This window comes from Centropristis striata, chromosome 16 (assembly GCF_030273125.1).
Source record: "Centropristis striata isolate RG_2023a ecotype Rhode Island chromosome 16, C.striata_1.0, whole genome shotgun sequence".
Lineage (NCBI taxonomy): Eukaryota > Metazoa > Chordata > Actinopteri > Perciformes > Serranidae > Centropristis > Centropristis striata.
Window position 1 is genome coordinate 33,880,946 of NC_081532.1, and position 15,669 is coordinate 33,896,614.

General features: G+C 39.5%; 1 protein-coding gene across 4 annotated transcripts in view; it reads right to left on the reverse strand.

Annotated features, from left to right (window-relative positions):
- kcnh5b (potassium voltage-gated channel, subfamily H (eag-related), member 5b) overlaps positions 1-15,669 on the reverse strand; it is a 207,322-nt gene that overhangs the window by 136,876 nt on the left and 54,777 nt on the right. For all 4 annotated transcript variants that reach the window (XM_059352752.1, XM_059352749.1, XM_059352751.1 and 1 more), the window contains exon 7: positions 2,029-2,186. In XM_059352752.1, the coding sequence (XP_059208735.1) occupies positions 2,029-2,186 (158 nt within the window). The remainder of the gene's footprint in view (positions 1-2,028; positions 2,187-15,669) is intronic.

Genomic DNA, 15,669 nt, shown 5'->3' on the forward strand with positions numbered 1-15,669 from the left:
GATTAAAAGTTATTACAATGTAAAATTATGAGTTCAAATATCTGAATTCAGAGTTGAGCAAACTCAAAAACAAAACTATAAATATTTAGTTTAATTGTCCAACTTAAAATTTTATCGAAGTTTGTTGCCTTGAAATATTGAGTTCACCCAACTTTTCTTTTTTTGCAGTGTTGTTGCCTCCGGACTGTGCAATGGTTTGCTTCTCTTTATCATAACTTATTTATTCATAGTCTGTTCTTCACTTCAGCTTTTTGAAGGATATCATGACTCCATGCTGGCTCATATTCAGCCAATATTAGTAAGTTGGTTTCTGTCTTTTACTTTGATCTACTGTGTGTATGAGTATGTCAGCAAGTCATACTGCTTTAATAAAAAGGTCAACAAAAACTATCAAATAATGTAGTTTTGACTCATGTGCTGACGTCATCTGTGAACTTGTTTTAAGTTATTCTAAAGGCTCTTCTAATGTCAGACATTGGGAAACAGCAATAGACAAAAATACAACAGCAATAGACAATAAATCATGAATACTGAGGCATAACACTGGATAATTCTCTGTACTTTATACTGTATCTGTTCTCTCAAAAATAAAGATAAACATGAAATCTAATTATGGATGGATGGATGGATGGATGGATGGATGGATGGATGGATGGATGGATGGATAGATGGATGATGGATGGATGGATGGATAGATGGATGATGGATGGATGGATGGCTGACTGATGGATGGATGGATGGATGGATGGATGAATGAATGGATGGATGGATGGATGGATGGATGGATGGCTGATGGATGGATGGATGGATGGAGGGATGAGGGATGGAGGGATGGATGGATGGATGGATGGATGGATGGATGGATGGATGGATGGATAGATGATGTATGGATGGATTGATGATGGATGGATGGATGGATGGATGGATGATGGATGGGTTGATGGATGGATGGATGGATGGATGGAAGTATGGATGGATGGATAGATTAATGGATGGATGGATGGATAGATGGATGGGGTTCTGTGTATTTTAACACTTCTGTACATGCACTTTGCCAAGCAACATTAAAAAAATGTCTGACTCAACCCTGTCTCGGTCAAATTATGTGCAATCACAAGTATATTTTGGTCATAACAGAAATCTACCCAGATTTTTTTTTTTGATTTTTCATTCTAAACGTAATGAAAAAATGTATGTTTTTGGAAAATGTGAAAACTTTCTTTATCTGCATAACAGTCACAGGTGTATTTAATGTATGTTCATATAATATCCACTCAATATGTGGTTAAGAAGTGAATGTATACTGAAGTAATAAGTAGTAATAGGTCCAGTTTGGTGTTTTAATATGTAATGGAAACCATGATCCAACCAAAATGCAAGGAAGTTTACCATTAAAAAGTAATTGCCTACATCTGCCCCATCCTTTAACTTATACACTGTGTCTAAACAGAATGCCTCAGATATGACGAGCTTCTTAATCAAACCATAAATATGGTTATTAAATCCATTATTCATTCATGAAAGAGCAGAAGATATATTTCAGTCTGTCGAGGCCCATATTCCGTTATTAAACTAACTTACTTTATGTTTTTTTCACTTTTATTTTAATGTGAACGCAGTTCTGAAGATGTTAAATTAAAGTGCTCTGTTTGGAAATTTATGAGAAATAAAACTGACTTAAAACTGAGCAGGAATGCATTAAAATATTACTGTTATGTCTTTAATGTTGGTGAGTGTTTGCAATTAAAGAATGATTTGAAAAGGGACCGTGTTTTGCTTCGGGGCAGAAATAAATGAGCCGATCAGCCGATGTTATCTGACGAGAAGGAAGCAAAACAAAGCTGGTGGTTATGAGAACGACAGATGCTTTGTGATGTACAGTACAGGTGGGGAGGGCTGCAGGGAGGTTTAGCATACACAACCAATTAGGAACAGTTAGAAGAAGGATAAACAGCCAGCAGGAGCTCCTGAATGACACAAAACTGCGAGGAAATAAAGAGTTCTCTCAGTGATTTTAAAGCTGTTTACCAGATGCAGGCCAGCCAGTGAGCCACTAGTCCGAACACGCAGACCAGCAGAACCAGGACGGCAGCACCGTACTCCAGGTAGTGGTCCAGTTTCCGGGCCACCCGGCCCAGACGTAGCAGGCGGACCACTTTCAGAGAGCTGAACAGACTGCTGATGCCCTGAGGGAGCAAGCAAGGAGACGAGGATCAGAGGACAAATACAGTCACAGATCAGGTGCAGATGTTGCCCTTAAACACTAAACTTCAAGTACTCTGCAGACTCATATCACCTTGTTGCATTGGTAATAATATATTTCAACATGGTCTCACAGAAATCCGTGAAATAGCCACGGATTTCGCTTAACTCAAAATCCGTGGAATAGCCACAGAATCGCTCAAATTTCCGTGAAACTGACACGGATTTCGCTACAATGCAAGTTAATGACAGTCATATCCCGTGGCTATTCCAACATACAAAGTGATTATGTACATTCACTGAGTGAATATGTAGAAAATAAAACATATATTTCTCGCTAGAAATGTGATCAAAATCCATTTTTATGCAGAAACTAAGTCAAAATATTGATTTTTCACTAAAAATGAGAGAACTGTCCGCCATGTTTTTTGTTCTGACCGCTGGGACCTTGAAAGTCACGTGACTTGGAACAAACCAATAGCCACGGGATATGACTGTCATTAACTTGCATTGTAGCGAAATCCGTGTCAGTTTCACGGAAATTTGAGCGATTCCGTGGCTTTTCCACGGATTTTGAGTTAAGCGAAATCCATGGCTATTTCACGGATTTCTGTGAGACCAGGTTCGGTAATAATATATTTACATGTAATATCAGACAAAGAGTTTAAAAGCTGCAGGCAGCAAGTTTGAAGAGAGACGTTGTAAGGGGTTATGTAAAGGAGGAACCAAGAAATACAACAACAACAACAACAACAGTGTGATCAGTTTTCAGTCCATCCACGAATGAAGAGTTCCATTTCAAAAAGAAAATATTCATCTCTATATAAAAACCACACACACGCACGCACGGACACACACACGATACCAACAAAACACAAACTCTGCTAATACACCTACACACACAGTAAGTCAGAAAGGTGTTAACATGCTCACATCCACACCACAAGCTGCAGTTTGCTTTACTTTTCTGCAGCAGTATTTTTTTTTTTAATGCAGTAGATTCCTCATTATTGGTGGGAACTTTAATGACACAAAGCTGTATTCTGCATTATTTCTAGAGGACATTTTGTGCGTGATTTGCAGCTTGAAGCTCAAGAGAAAAGCAGGAGAGGTCTCTACAGAAACAAACATGACGAGGAAGTTCACCCAAACCACAAGCAGAAAAGAAATGATACAGTTTGGCAAATTATTTAATAACACACACAGACCTCCACCAAGGCCAGTGATGTTCTAACTTGCCCCTCAGATGCTCCCATTTCCCCCATTAAGAAGTCAAAAATGGATGCTACAAAGAAGATGTGTTGTGTTTAATTACAGCATTTATCTGACAACGAAGAGCAAAAGGAAATGGATGAGGTGAGTCACAAAATATGGACCAGACTTTTCACAAAGTTGTTTATCCGACTTTACGTGACTTTTACCTGTCAGAAACTAATTTTTACTATTATTCTGACAATCCATGAATGCAGCACAAATGCCCTAAATATATCTTGCAGTGTTAATGAAAGTGAAAAATAATAATTGAATCCACCCGGTGATTCAGATCCTCTGCACTGGGTTTTTCTTCCTCAGCATATACTACACCTCCACAGCAAGTTTCATGAAAGTTAACCCTGTAGTTTTTCTGTAACCCTGCCAACGGACGAAGCTGAAAACATGGCCTCTTGGTAGAGGAAATAAAAATGGGGATGGACTTCTCCTCCAGAGTTTGAATCAAGTTGGACAGGTGTCAACATGACTCATCAAATATCCACCTGGTCACTATAAAGAGTAGAGAACCTAAAGGTGATTTTAAACTCACTTTAGCAGCCAGATCACAAAGTTAACTCTGGTCTTTTGAAAGTTTCAAGCACAAGAAATGTTTTCAAAAATACTTAATATACACACAAACACAAACATAGACATTGGCGGTTCTACACAGGGGCCTCCAGGGGCCACTGCCCCTGTGAAGAAGCCTTTGGCCCCTGCTGTGGCCCCTGTGTCAAATTAATAATAAAATGATCAATTTATAACGATGAACAATGGAATAATTCTAACCTTTTTTTTGTTCAAACAATATCTCATTGTACATAACAGGAACCCAGAATGTTACATTGTATAATAGTTTAACTCGATGGAGTCTTATAGGGCTATTTTGTCCATTTTTGAATCCTTTTCATGTCTTTACATGTCTTTGTATGTAATTTTGTGTCTTTTTTGGTCATTTGTGTCTTTTTTGTTTCTTTTTTTGGTAATTTTGTGTCTGTTGTTGTGTCTTTTTTAGTTATTTTGTGTCTTTTTTTGGTCATTTTGTGTCTTTTTTGTCATTGGTGTCATTTATGTGTATTTTTTGTGTCTGTTTTAGTTATTTTGTGTCTTTTTTTGTTCATTTTGTGTCTTTTTTTGTCATTTTTATGTCTTCTGTGGGTTTTTTTTAGTCTTTTTGTGTCTTTTTCAAGACATGCAAAGATTTTGAATGCTTCAATATCATCTTTGCCATTTTTTCATGCTAATGTGCCCCTCTGATTAAACACTGGCCCCTCCTAGGCCCCCACGGTAAAATTGGTCTAGAACCGCCACTGAACATAGATGCCACTACAGCTATGTGATGAATCTTTAAATGGTGCAGAGAATAATCCAATTTGACACCATACTTACGAGTGTTATGTGTGATGTGATGATAAATACCATGAAACGACTATAATTAGTCTATCTTTGCAGTTTTTGCTCTGTTGTTTCTACAGGTTTCCTCCTTTTTACTCACAGGTTGAATGAGGCAGTTGTGGGCAAACTGTCCCTCTGGACTAAAGCTCTCTCTACAACAAAAAACATGACTCAAAGCTCAATTTATGGCCTCTAATAAAGCTGCCCACATTATAGTGCAGCGTGCTGTGTTATCTACATCTTAACCACATTAGGGAGTAAAAAATAAGCAAGTGTTGCCTGAAATATAGTCCAAAAAAATTGTTTTAGTGTTGCAATTATGTTCTATGTGCGAAGATACGGCCACACTATCTTCTCATCTTTGATTAAAGCGAGCAAACAGCTGTCGAACAAAGTCAGATCACATGAATCAACATGCAAACAACAACATCTATCAGTCTGAATGTGTGACTGGTGTCCCCCGGTCACCGGGACGCAGCTGTTCAGAGGTAATCTGAACACATTTTGACTATTAGATTGGTGAAAATGCATCATTAACTAGAGAATCTGGATCAAACACTTCAATGTCTTTTTAAGTCTGAGTTTCATTTTGATCCAAAAGATCAGGATTACCTCTCACAGCAGAAGGTTGAAAAATTAGCACAACTTTTAAATGAGTCACGTATATGCATATTTATGTATATTTGCCCTTCACTTATGCAACCTTTATGTGATAAAGTTATCATTAGGCTGTCTAAAATAAAGCATTTTCCCCAGATTTGGTCATCTTAAAAGTTTCTATTTGTGTCAAGGTAACCTGATCCAATATTTCTTTGAAAAACTGGCAAAAAAAAGTGAGATGGATTAGCTGATCTTGGACTTAAGTTTTCCGGAAACAACAGGGCCCGGGAATTGTTAAGGGAACAGATAATGTTAGTTACTTGGAAAATGCACAGGCCAACACAACACAACACAACTAATATTTCACTGCACAACACCTCTGAGTGTTGCCACACACATATTTGCTGCATTATTTTCCAACCTGGTCTCACAGAAATCCGTGAAATAGCCACGGCTTCGCTTAACTCAAAATCCGTGGAATAGCCACAGAATCACTCAAATTTCCGTGAAACTGACACGGATTTCGCTACAATGCAAGTTAATGACATAGTCATATCCCGTGGCTATTCCAACATACAAAGTGATTATGTACATTCACTGAGTGAATATTTAGAAAATAAAACATATATTTCTTGCTAGAAATGTGATCAAAATCCATTTTTATGCAGAAACTAAGAATGAGAGAACTGTCTGCCATGTTTTTTGTTCTGACCGCCGGGACCTTGAAAGTCACGTGACTTGGAACAAACCAATAGGAAAAAATATCCATGGAATAGCCACGGGATATGACTGTCATTAACTTGCATTGTAGCGAAATCCGTGTCAGTTTCACGGAAATTTGAGTGATTCCGTGGCTATTTCACGGATTCCTGTGAGACCAGGTTCTTATTTTCCTGCAGCTCACCAGGTCTTCCAAAGGCTCGGCCTTTATATCCTTTTTCTATACCACAAACTTCCCCAAAACACAGTCAGCTGAGGAAGGAGGCTGGAAATAAACAAGAGTGATTGTTTCCAACCAGCGGAGCAGCAGCCAGGACCCTGGAGCATCTGAACGCTTTGCCTGATCTGTTTGAACACAATTAAGAAAGCGGATCTAGTGGAGCAACCGGGGCCAACACTGTATGACCTGGAGACAAATATTTACCAAAAAAGAAGAAGAATTTTCTAATTTTTGAGCACAGTGGAGAAAAGTGAAGCTGAAAGCCAGCAGGGTTATTTATTGGTGTGAGTTATGATGTGAGCTTCTCTCTGCTCAGCCTTCAAACCCTGACATCCACTTCCAGCCTCTTCAGCTCCTCTCAGCCATTGTTCCACCTCTGACCTGATGCTGCCTTCACTAACACACCTGAACTTCTTTCTTCTGCTCCTCTTTCAGACATGACTTCATCCTGCAGGCAACAGCATTCAGTTTTCTCACGATGTTCATGTTCTCAGTTTCCCGACCTTGTGTTCATGTTTCGCACTGTTCAGCATCTTTCTGCTCTTTATTCTTGCACATTCTTTGAGATAATATCCTCTTTATGTCTTTTTCAACTTGTTTCCATCCTTTTAAAAAGCTGAAATATGCTTCCTGTTAACGGTCCACAAAAACTCAAACATCACTAACATAAAAGGCTTACTGGTTGTTTTTTTGGGGGCACTTTTAAGCTTTACTGATAGTGGAGAGATACTATGCTATACTAGATACTATACTAGAGATACTATACTGTGAAAGGAGGTGAGAGAGGGGAAGACATGCAGGAAAGGGCTCCAAGCCGGATTTGAACCCGGACCACATGCTTGCAAGAATACCAAGCCCCATGGCATGCACTGCACACTGCAAAAAAGCCAACTTCTATTTTTTGGCCTAAAACAGTGATTTCATTTGGTAAAACTTGGAAATATAAATTACTGACATTTAGGGCAATAATGTAAGTTAGCACAACAAAGGAAGCCAGTTGTCTGCTCAAAAACAAGTTGGTGAGTTGTTGTTACTTATATCTTTAAGTTGGGGTTCACAACAAGGGACAATAGTTCTGATAACTCTTATTTCTTTGTTGTGAAATTTGGTCATTAGCAAAAGCTAGCGGCTAACTGATGCTAGTGGCTAACTGATGCTAGCGGTGCTGCTTGTTACAGCTACAAGAGTAGCCATTAGCGTATCAATGCTAACTCAAAATTGTGGTCGCAACATTAGCTGACATTTCATAGTGGCGTTACAATTGTGCCAGAGAAATTCAGAGTTGAGCAAACTCAAAAACAAAACTTAAAATAAAAAATATTTAGTTTAATTGTCCAACTTAAAATTTTATCGAAGTTTGTTGCCTTGAAATTTTGAGTTCGCCCATCTTTTCTTTTTTTGCAGTGCACCAGGTGTGCCCCCCAAAAAAACTTTTCTTAGTCAGCGTTTAAAAACAGAAACAGTCACAAAATTGCAAAAAGAGTAAATTACAGCTGGTTTCAAAGTTATCATGTGATAGAATGCCCAGTGATTATCTCAAAAGCCTTCCAGTAGGTTCAGTAGGTTGTTATTAGGCCAAATATTTAGGTGCCAACCTCTAGGTTCTGTAGTATAATTATTTGAGGTTTGAGTCCCATCAGAGGCTGTAAGTAATTTTTATATCATGTTAGAGTCCTGGCGTGGATACAATCAGTAACATAAGGTATTTTATTCAAATTATGATGGGTTTTTTATTAAACATAACCAGAACATGTTTTTTTCCTGTTTTTTAGCACCTAAATGTCACTTAGCTCAAAGTGAAATGTAACAAAATAGCCACCAGACATTTAATCAGCTGATAATGGTCCTCTGGAGCAGCCACCTTCCAACCTGTGTATGTAGCTGTCTATATAGTATACATTGTTCCTAATTTTTATTGTTTGTTTTTCCTGTTAATACTCAATATTTTCTGTTAATATTGCTAGTTTCTATTTATTGTTATTTTATTGATGTTTCTTTCTATTTTGTTGCTGTAACACTTGAAGTTTCCCCACTGTGGGAGTAATAAAGGATTATCTTGTCCATGTTATCTTATAACAACTAATAACAGCCATGTAATAGCTGATCACTTTAAAAACAGGTGGGAAAATGATGCTGCAGAAGTTTCTGTGAACATTCTTTCGAATGGAAGAGCAAATTATTTACAGGCAACACTCCAAATCCCTTTAAAAAAGTTCACAGAATAACTCTTAGCCGCAACATGAGAGAGCAGCGGTGATTAGCAGTGGGACATTCAGTGCTGCACATTAAAAGAACATTTACTTCACACAGTCACATCATTTTTGGCAGCAGTCTGAAGAACCAAAGACTCAGACGAGGTAAACTTGTTGTTTCCAGTCAGAGTGTTGGGTCAAGTGCTTTTTTGTCTGATTGGAAGGAGATCATTGCGGGATATTACTGAAAGCACAATTACTACTTTAAAATTACCTTTACAAAAGGGTTTCAAACAGCTAATTGTTGTTTATATAAAGACGGTGTGAAGCAGTTTGTTTTCAGCCTCATTGGAAAATAATTAATAACCAGATTGTTATTCAAGACTTCTGTACCTGCTCTTGGCTCTCTATTGAGGCTGTGGTCACACATTTAACATTATTCACTTCCATTGTATTGGGGCAAAGGGGAAATTTTGCATTTTTGCATCTTTGCATTGTGCGGAGTTCAACGTGGAGACTTTTCACAGGTGATGTCAGAGAGAGAGAGCGCTCCTATTGGCTGTGCTACACATACAGATGTAGATGCCTCCTGCTAACCACAGCCAAGGCTCACGGCTGCAGATAATTCAAGGCTAAATTACAAGATGAGTTAGACTTTGTAGTCAACCATCTTCTATACACAGTACAGTGCAGCACATACACTGCAAAAAATGAAAAGTTGGGTGAACTCAAAATTTCAAGGCAACAAACTTGGACAAAGTTGGACAATTAAACTAAATATTTTAATTTTTGTTTTTGAGTTTGCTCAACTCTGAATTTCTCTGGCCGCTATGAATGTCAGCTAATGTTATGACCACAATTTTGAGTTAGCATTGATACGCTAATGGCTACTCTTGTAGCTGTAACAAGCAGCGCTGCTAGCATCAGTTAGCCGCTAGCTTTCGCTAATGACCAAATTTCCCAACAAAGAAATAAGAGTTATCAGAACTATTGTCCCTTGTTGTGAACCCCAACTTAAAGATATAAGTAACAACAACTCACCAACTTGTTTTTGAGCAGACAACTGGCTTCCTTTGTTGTGCTAACTTATTATTGCCCTAAATGTCAATAATTTATATTTCCAAGTTTTACCAACTTTAATCACTGTTTTAGGCCAAAAAATACAAGTTGGCTTTTTTGCAGTGTACAGGAACAAAACTGGGTAAAAAGAAAGTCCAGTTTATTGTCCAGGGAGGACTTTTTGGTCCTGGTTCGTTTGACGCACTTTGTGTCCTCTCAAACCTGCCTCCAGCGCCTCCTCGTTCTGGTCGCTGTGCATGCTGCTCTAAACTTTTATCATCATTTTCTCTCTATCTATGAAATGCTTTTCTGATATTGGCATGTTTTATTGCAGTCATTGTCTAAAAACGAATTCTACTTTATGTTTATGTAGATGTCATCTGAAAGGGCTTTACAGACCGCACATTTACACAGAAAACAGGACATAAACTCTCATAGAACTGCTGCTATAACTGCTCCAGGATCACATTCACAGTCGTGATGACTGAAATGAATGCCCAGTCATCGTCCATGTTACTGTATGAAAAAGCCTCAGGACAGAGAGAGGAGAGCTGCAGGAGGGCTGAAGGCTCGGGGGAAAGCTTTGCCTCTCCCATGAATGCAGCTTCCTGCAAAAGGCCACCTGCATTATAATACACTGAAAGGTTATCTTGGGATTTCTGCACAATGCTTCATAAATAAAACAGTTAAACCAATCAAACCAATAAAACATCTGCATTAAACATCTCATCATACAGTGTATAATCCTGCAGCCTCTTCACAAGATGTTTCCATCCTTAAATCAGGCTGAATCTGCATTCTGAGCCTCCTCTCCTCTCCTGTCAGAGCCAAAGTGTGAGCTGCGTCACACCACAGTCCCACTTTTAGACCCAGCTCTTGTCACACCAGCAGCTCTTGTCCTGCTGCTGACAGTAACAGCACCTGCAGCCCCACAAATACAGTCCCAAAATATGGAAATCACTGAAGATGCTTCACAGAGAATATTTCTATACGGATGAATCTGCCTCCGTGCTCATATGAAAGAAAACTTCTACACTGTAAAAAAATGTCTGTAGATTTTACGGTGAAAAACTGCTAAACCATTACAGTAAAAGTCCATAAAATGATAAATGGGTTAATTCAGTTTCAGTAAAAATGAAACACCGTAAATGTATATATCAGCCAAAACAGTATTTTTTATTTATTTTTTTAAATACATTACTCCACTCCACTGTGTTTGTAGCAAAAAAAATATACTGTAATATATATACAAGTCATCACTGTAATTTTTGCATTTATCTTTTGTACTTTTGTATCTTTTGTAACTGTACTAAACACCAGATCTCTAACAGAAATAGACTGTAATATTTAATGGTGAAATCTTTAATTTATGCGGCATTTATAAAGTATTTTCTTGTCAATTATATGGCAGAACAGCGTTTCTTTTAAAGGAAAAACTTTTTTATTCATACAATAAAAAATGTAATAAAATGGCAATCTTAAACGTGAAATCAACAGTGCTAATATCATTTTACTGTAATATTAAAAAAAGTTATACCGTATTTATTACGGTAAAGTTCTGGCAACCAAAGCTGCCCTTTTTTTTACCGTAAAAACAACAGGGGGTTTTTTACAGTGTAGTTTCTTACAGGTTTAAAGAAATCTTTTCTGCTTCTAATTTGCTCTTGAATAATCTTTGATCTGAAGGTCTGCTCAGTGGCTCCACAGGCCTGTGGAGGTCTTGGCTGCACCTTTGCCTGAGCCCGGCCTCCTGCAGGTTCTTATATCTGGTCTCTGTGAAGCCACAGTCACAGCCGGTCCTCCCCAGCCCTCGCTGCCTCTCTCCAGCCACGGCTTCAAAGGCGTCCCCTGGGACTCGGACGGTTCCCAGCTCATATGTAAATGCCTCTAAATTAAGCAGCCACGAGGCAGAGCAACACAGATGAAAAGAGCATGAGTCAAGAGCGAGCAATGCATGTAAAATCATGGCTCATAAGCACCTGTTTATCCAAACAGAGCCCGGTGAAGTGAGACGGCGTATAGACGGAGATTACGTGTCCGTGGGGAAGCTCTTTTCACAGCGCCCGCTCTTTCTCTCATTATTTTCTAAGCAGAGGATGCACTGTTGCACGTTCCTGACAGCACTGGGAGCTTAGCGTGTTTTCAGCGCTCGATCCGGTGAGCATTAAAAATTTAAAACGTCTCAGCTTTTTCTGCAGAAAGAGCGCCATGCTTCAATTGAGTTTTCAATTGTCTGCACCCAAAGCAGAGCCTTCCCCTTGCAGCGGGAGAGGAACGCTGCTTTTTGTACAGTTTTAATCCTGTCAAGATTTAAAACACGGAGATAAACGTCAAACTGAATAAGTGTCAGATATTTTACTACCACAAAAACATTTGGTTTTATTGATGTGTTTTATCACTGTGACATAAAATACAGGGAGTTCCACATCAAGTTATCTTTCATTTCACACTCCCCTCCATCTCTTCATCTCCACACTTTATGACTGGTCACAGCAGGAAAGCAGAACATTAACAATGACTCTGTTCCATTTAATAGCCCCAGTAAGCCACGGAAACCTTAAATCTGCACATCTAAATGGAGTTCATGATAACTGTTACGGTGCGTTCAGACCGGACGCGTAGCGAATATTTCGTGCGACAAGATTACATACAAAGTCAATGCAAACACGCGAATAGACGCGAATTTTTGCCGGCGGCGCGAATCGCGGGTTTCGCGCGACACGAATGCCGCGATTGACGCGAATTTCGCGGCGCGAATGAAACAACGCGAATTCGCGTGAGTTCAATAAATTCAACTTTGGCGAAATATTCGCGTGACGCTGTGTCGGGACAGCCTATCAGCGTTGAGATTCTGGACGACAGTGTCCGAGATACATACATGAGAGAGAGGAGAAAAGAGGCAGGAAGGAGGAGTGGGTCGGCAGGAGGGAAAAAGGTGGAAGTACTCTGCGGTCCTCTCTCCGTGCTGAGTGCGCCTCCGGATGATGTCACTCACCCAGACACGACGGCAGAGCAGGTACAGGGACGCTATGCTTGTCATGGTTGATGACAGAATGAAATGGAGGCAATTATTTGGCGCTTAATAGTCTCTTGGGCGAAAATTCGCGTCGCGTTACTCGCGCGAGTGACGCGAATTAAATTCAATTCTCGCGCGTATCAATTCGCGCGAGTAACGCGACGCGAATATTCGCTACGCGTCCGGTCTGAACGCACTGTTATTAAAACACCTGTAGGTTCCCTGCTATGAAACGTCAAAGAGCTTGCACTGGGAAAAAAAATCCCATTGTGTGTCTTTTGCTGAAGTCACAAGATGACAACCAAACAGTTTGAGCCTTGATTCGTACCAGTTTTGTTGTGTTATGATCAGTGGCGGTTCTACACAGGGGCCTCCAGGGGCCACTGCCCCTGTGAAGAAGCCTTTGGCCCCTGCTGTGGCCCCTGTGTCAAATTAATAATAAAATTATCAATTTATAACGATGAACAATGGAACAATTCTAACCTTTTTTTTGTTCAAACAATATCTCATTGTACACAAAAGAAACCCAGAATGTGTACATTGTATAATAGTTTAACTCCATGGAGTCTTAAAGGGCTATGAAAGGGCCTTTTCATGTCTTTACGTGTCTTTTTTGGTCATTTGTGTCTTTTTGGGTCTTTTTTTTGGTGATTTTGTGTCTGTTATTGTGTCTTTTTTTGTTATTTAGTGTCTTTTTTGTTATTGGTGTCATTTATGTGTCTTTTTTGTGTCTGTTTTAGTTATTTTGTGTCTTTTTATGGTAATTTTGTGTCATCTTTTGTCATTTTTATGTCTTCTGTGGGGTTTTTTTTTGGTTATTCTGTCTTCTCATTTTGTGTCTTTTTTGGTCATTTTGTGTCTTTTTCAAGGCATTCAAAGATTTTGAATACTTAAATATCATCTTTGCCATTTTTCATGTGGTAATGTGCCCCTCTGATTAAACACTGGCCCCTCCTTGGCCCCCACAGTAAAATTAGTCTAGAACCGCCACTGGTTATGATACCAAGTTTTCATCACATTTTAGCAGCCATTATGACTTGTTTACGCTGGGGTAGTTCATTTTGCCAAGCCATCTCCAACTCATAACCACAACCAGGAGGCTGGGTGAGCCTGTATCATCGTCCACACAATGTGATATTAACGCAGCATTACTGTCACCTAACCTCTGCATTAAAAAGTGTATAAGTACACTCTAATGAACATACAGCCAATTTAACCACATAAAAGATCAAGGTTTGTAGAGTTGAAGAACAACATCAAAAGCTTTTGTTTTGGTGTAAATATTCAGACAGACGAGACAGAAGGAAACTTGCACAAAAAGCAGCAGCCTCAAAAATCTGTCTGGTGGAGCAACCACTGCTGCATGATGGGAAAAGGTGATTTACTGCGAGCTGCTCGTCACCACATACAGTTTGAAATACTGCAACGCAATGAAATGTAACAGCTTCAGTCAGTGGGCCACAGGCTCAGTCACCACTGTGTTACTGCATTGTGATAGATTGTGACATAAATAAAAAAATCTTATAGATTATTACTTTAAAGTTCAACATGATAGCTGTAAACCTGTGCCAACACAGACAGAAAGAACCTGGTCTCACAGGAGACCAGTCTCCGTGGCTATTTCTCGGATTCCTGTGAGACCAGGTTCTTTCTGCCACGGGATATGACTGTCATTAACTTGCATTGTAGCGAAATCCATGTCAGTCTCACGGAAATTTGAGCGATTCCGTGGCTATTCCAACATACAAAGTGATTATGTACATTCAGTGAATATTTAGAAAATAAAACATATATTTCTCGCTAGAAATGTGATCAAAATCCATTTTTATGCAGAAACTAAGTCAAAATATTGTTTTTTTTTTCACTAAAAATGAGAGAACTGTCCGCCATGTTTTTTGTTCTGACCGCCGGGACCTTGAAAGTCACGTGACTTGGAACAAACCAATAGGAACAAATATCCATGGAATAGCCACGGGATATGACTGTCATTAACTTGCATTGTAGCGAAATCCGTGTCAGTTTCACGGAAATTTGAGTGATTCCGTGGCTATTCCATGGATTTTGAGTTAAGCGAATCCGTGGCTATTTCACGGATTCCTGTGAGACCAGGTTCCATTAAACAGACTTCTTATTTATTTGATTAGGACTTCTTCCATCCCTCCTGTGATCCTCTCCGACCTCTCCAGGTCAGAGCTGCACAGTCTGTTGAGCACTTTAAAACATTATTAAAAACCTATTTATTCTCCTTGGTGTTCAGTCCCAGCTAGGCAAGAATCCTTGGCTTTCTTTTTACTTTTTTACCCTTTTATTTGTCTTTTTTTATCTCTAACTCTGTTCTGGATTGAGTTTTTATCACTATTTTATTCTATTTCATTTTATTGTTTTACTGTTTTTAGTATTTTATTCTTTTTATTGTTTTTATTTATATCCATTTGTGTATGATTTATTCTATTTTAATAAATGTACAGCACTTTGGTCAACTGAGGTTGTTTTTAAATGTGCTCTATAAATAAACTTTGACTTGACTTGACTCTCCTATTATAGAATTCACCCTTTCCTATCTTAAATTTTGTTTATCCAGATTTCAATCCTTCTCCTCCTCCCTCTCCCTCCCTCTCTCTCTTCCTCCGTCTCCTCTAACTTTTACATTTAAGTCAATCAACAGCTTCCCCTCCTCCTCCTCCCCTCCCTCTCTGTGGGTTAACATGCAGGATGTTAATATCCCACCCCCGACCGCACGCTGCACAGCTTCCTCCCGGCTCCGCCAGCCTCGCCCCGGCCGCCGTGGTGGCAGCACGCACGCCACAAGGAAAGGTCAGCCCAGATTAGGCCTTCCTGAGCCGCCTGCAGACGCTCGCTGTGAGCTCCCATCGGCCTGGCGGGCTCCTCAGTGACAGCAGGTGGCTTCAGGACCCCACGGGGGGTTCCTCCCCACCTCAACACACACACACACACACACACACTCTAGCTTCTCACAGCACCTCGGCTGCAACGTGACAGAGCATCAGCGCCGCATG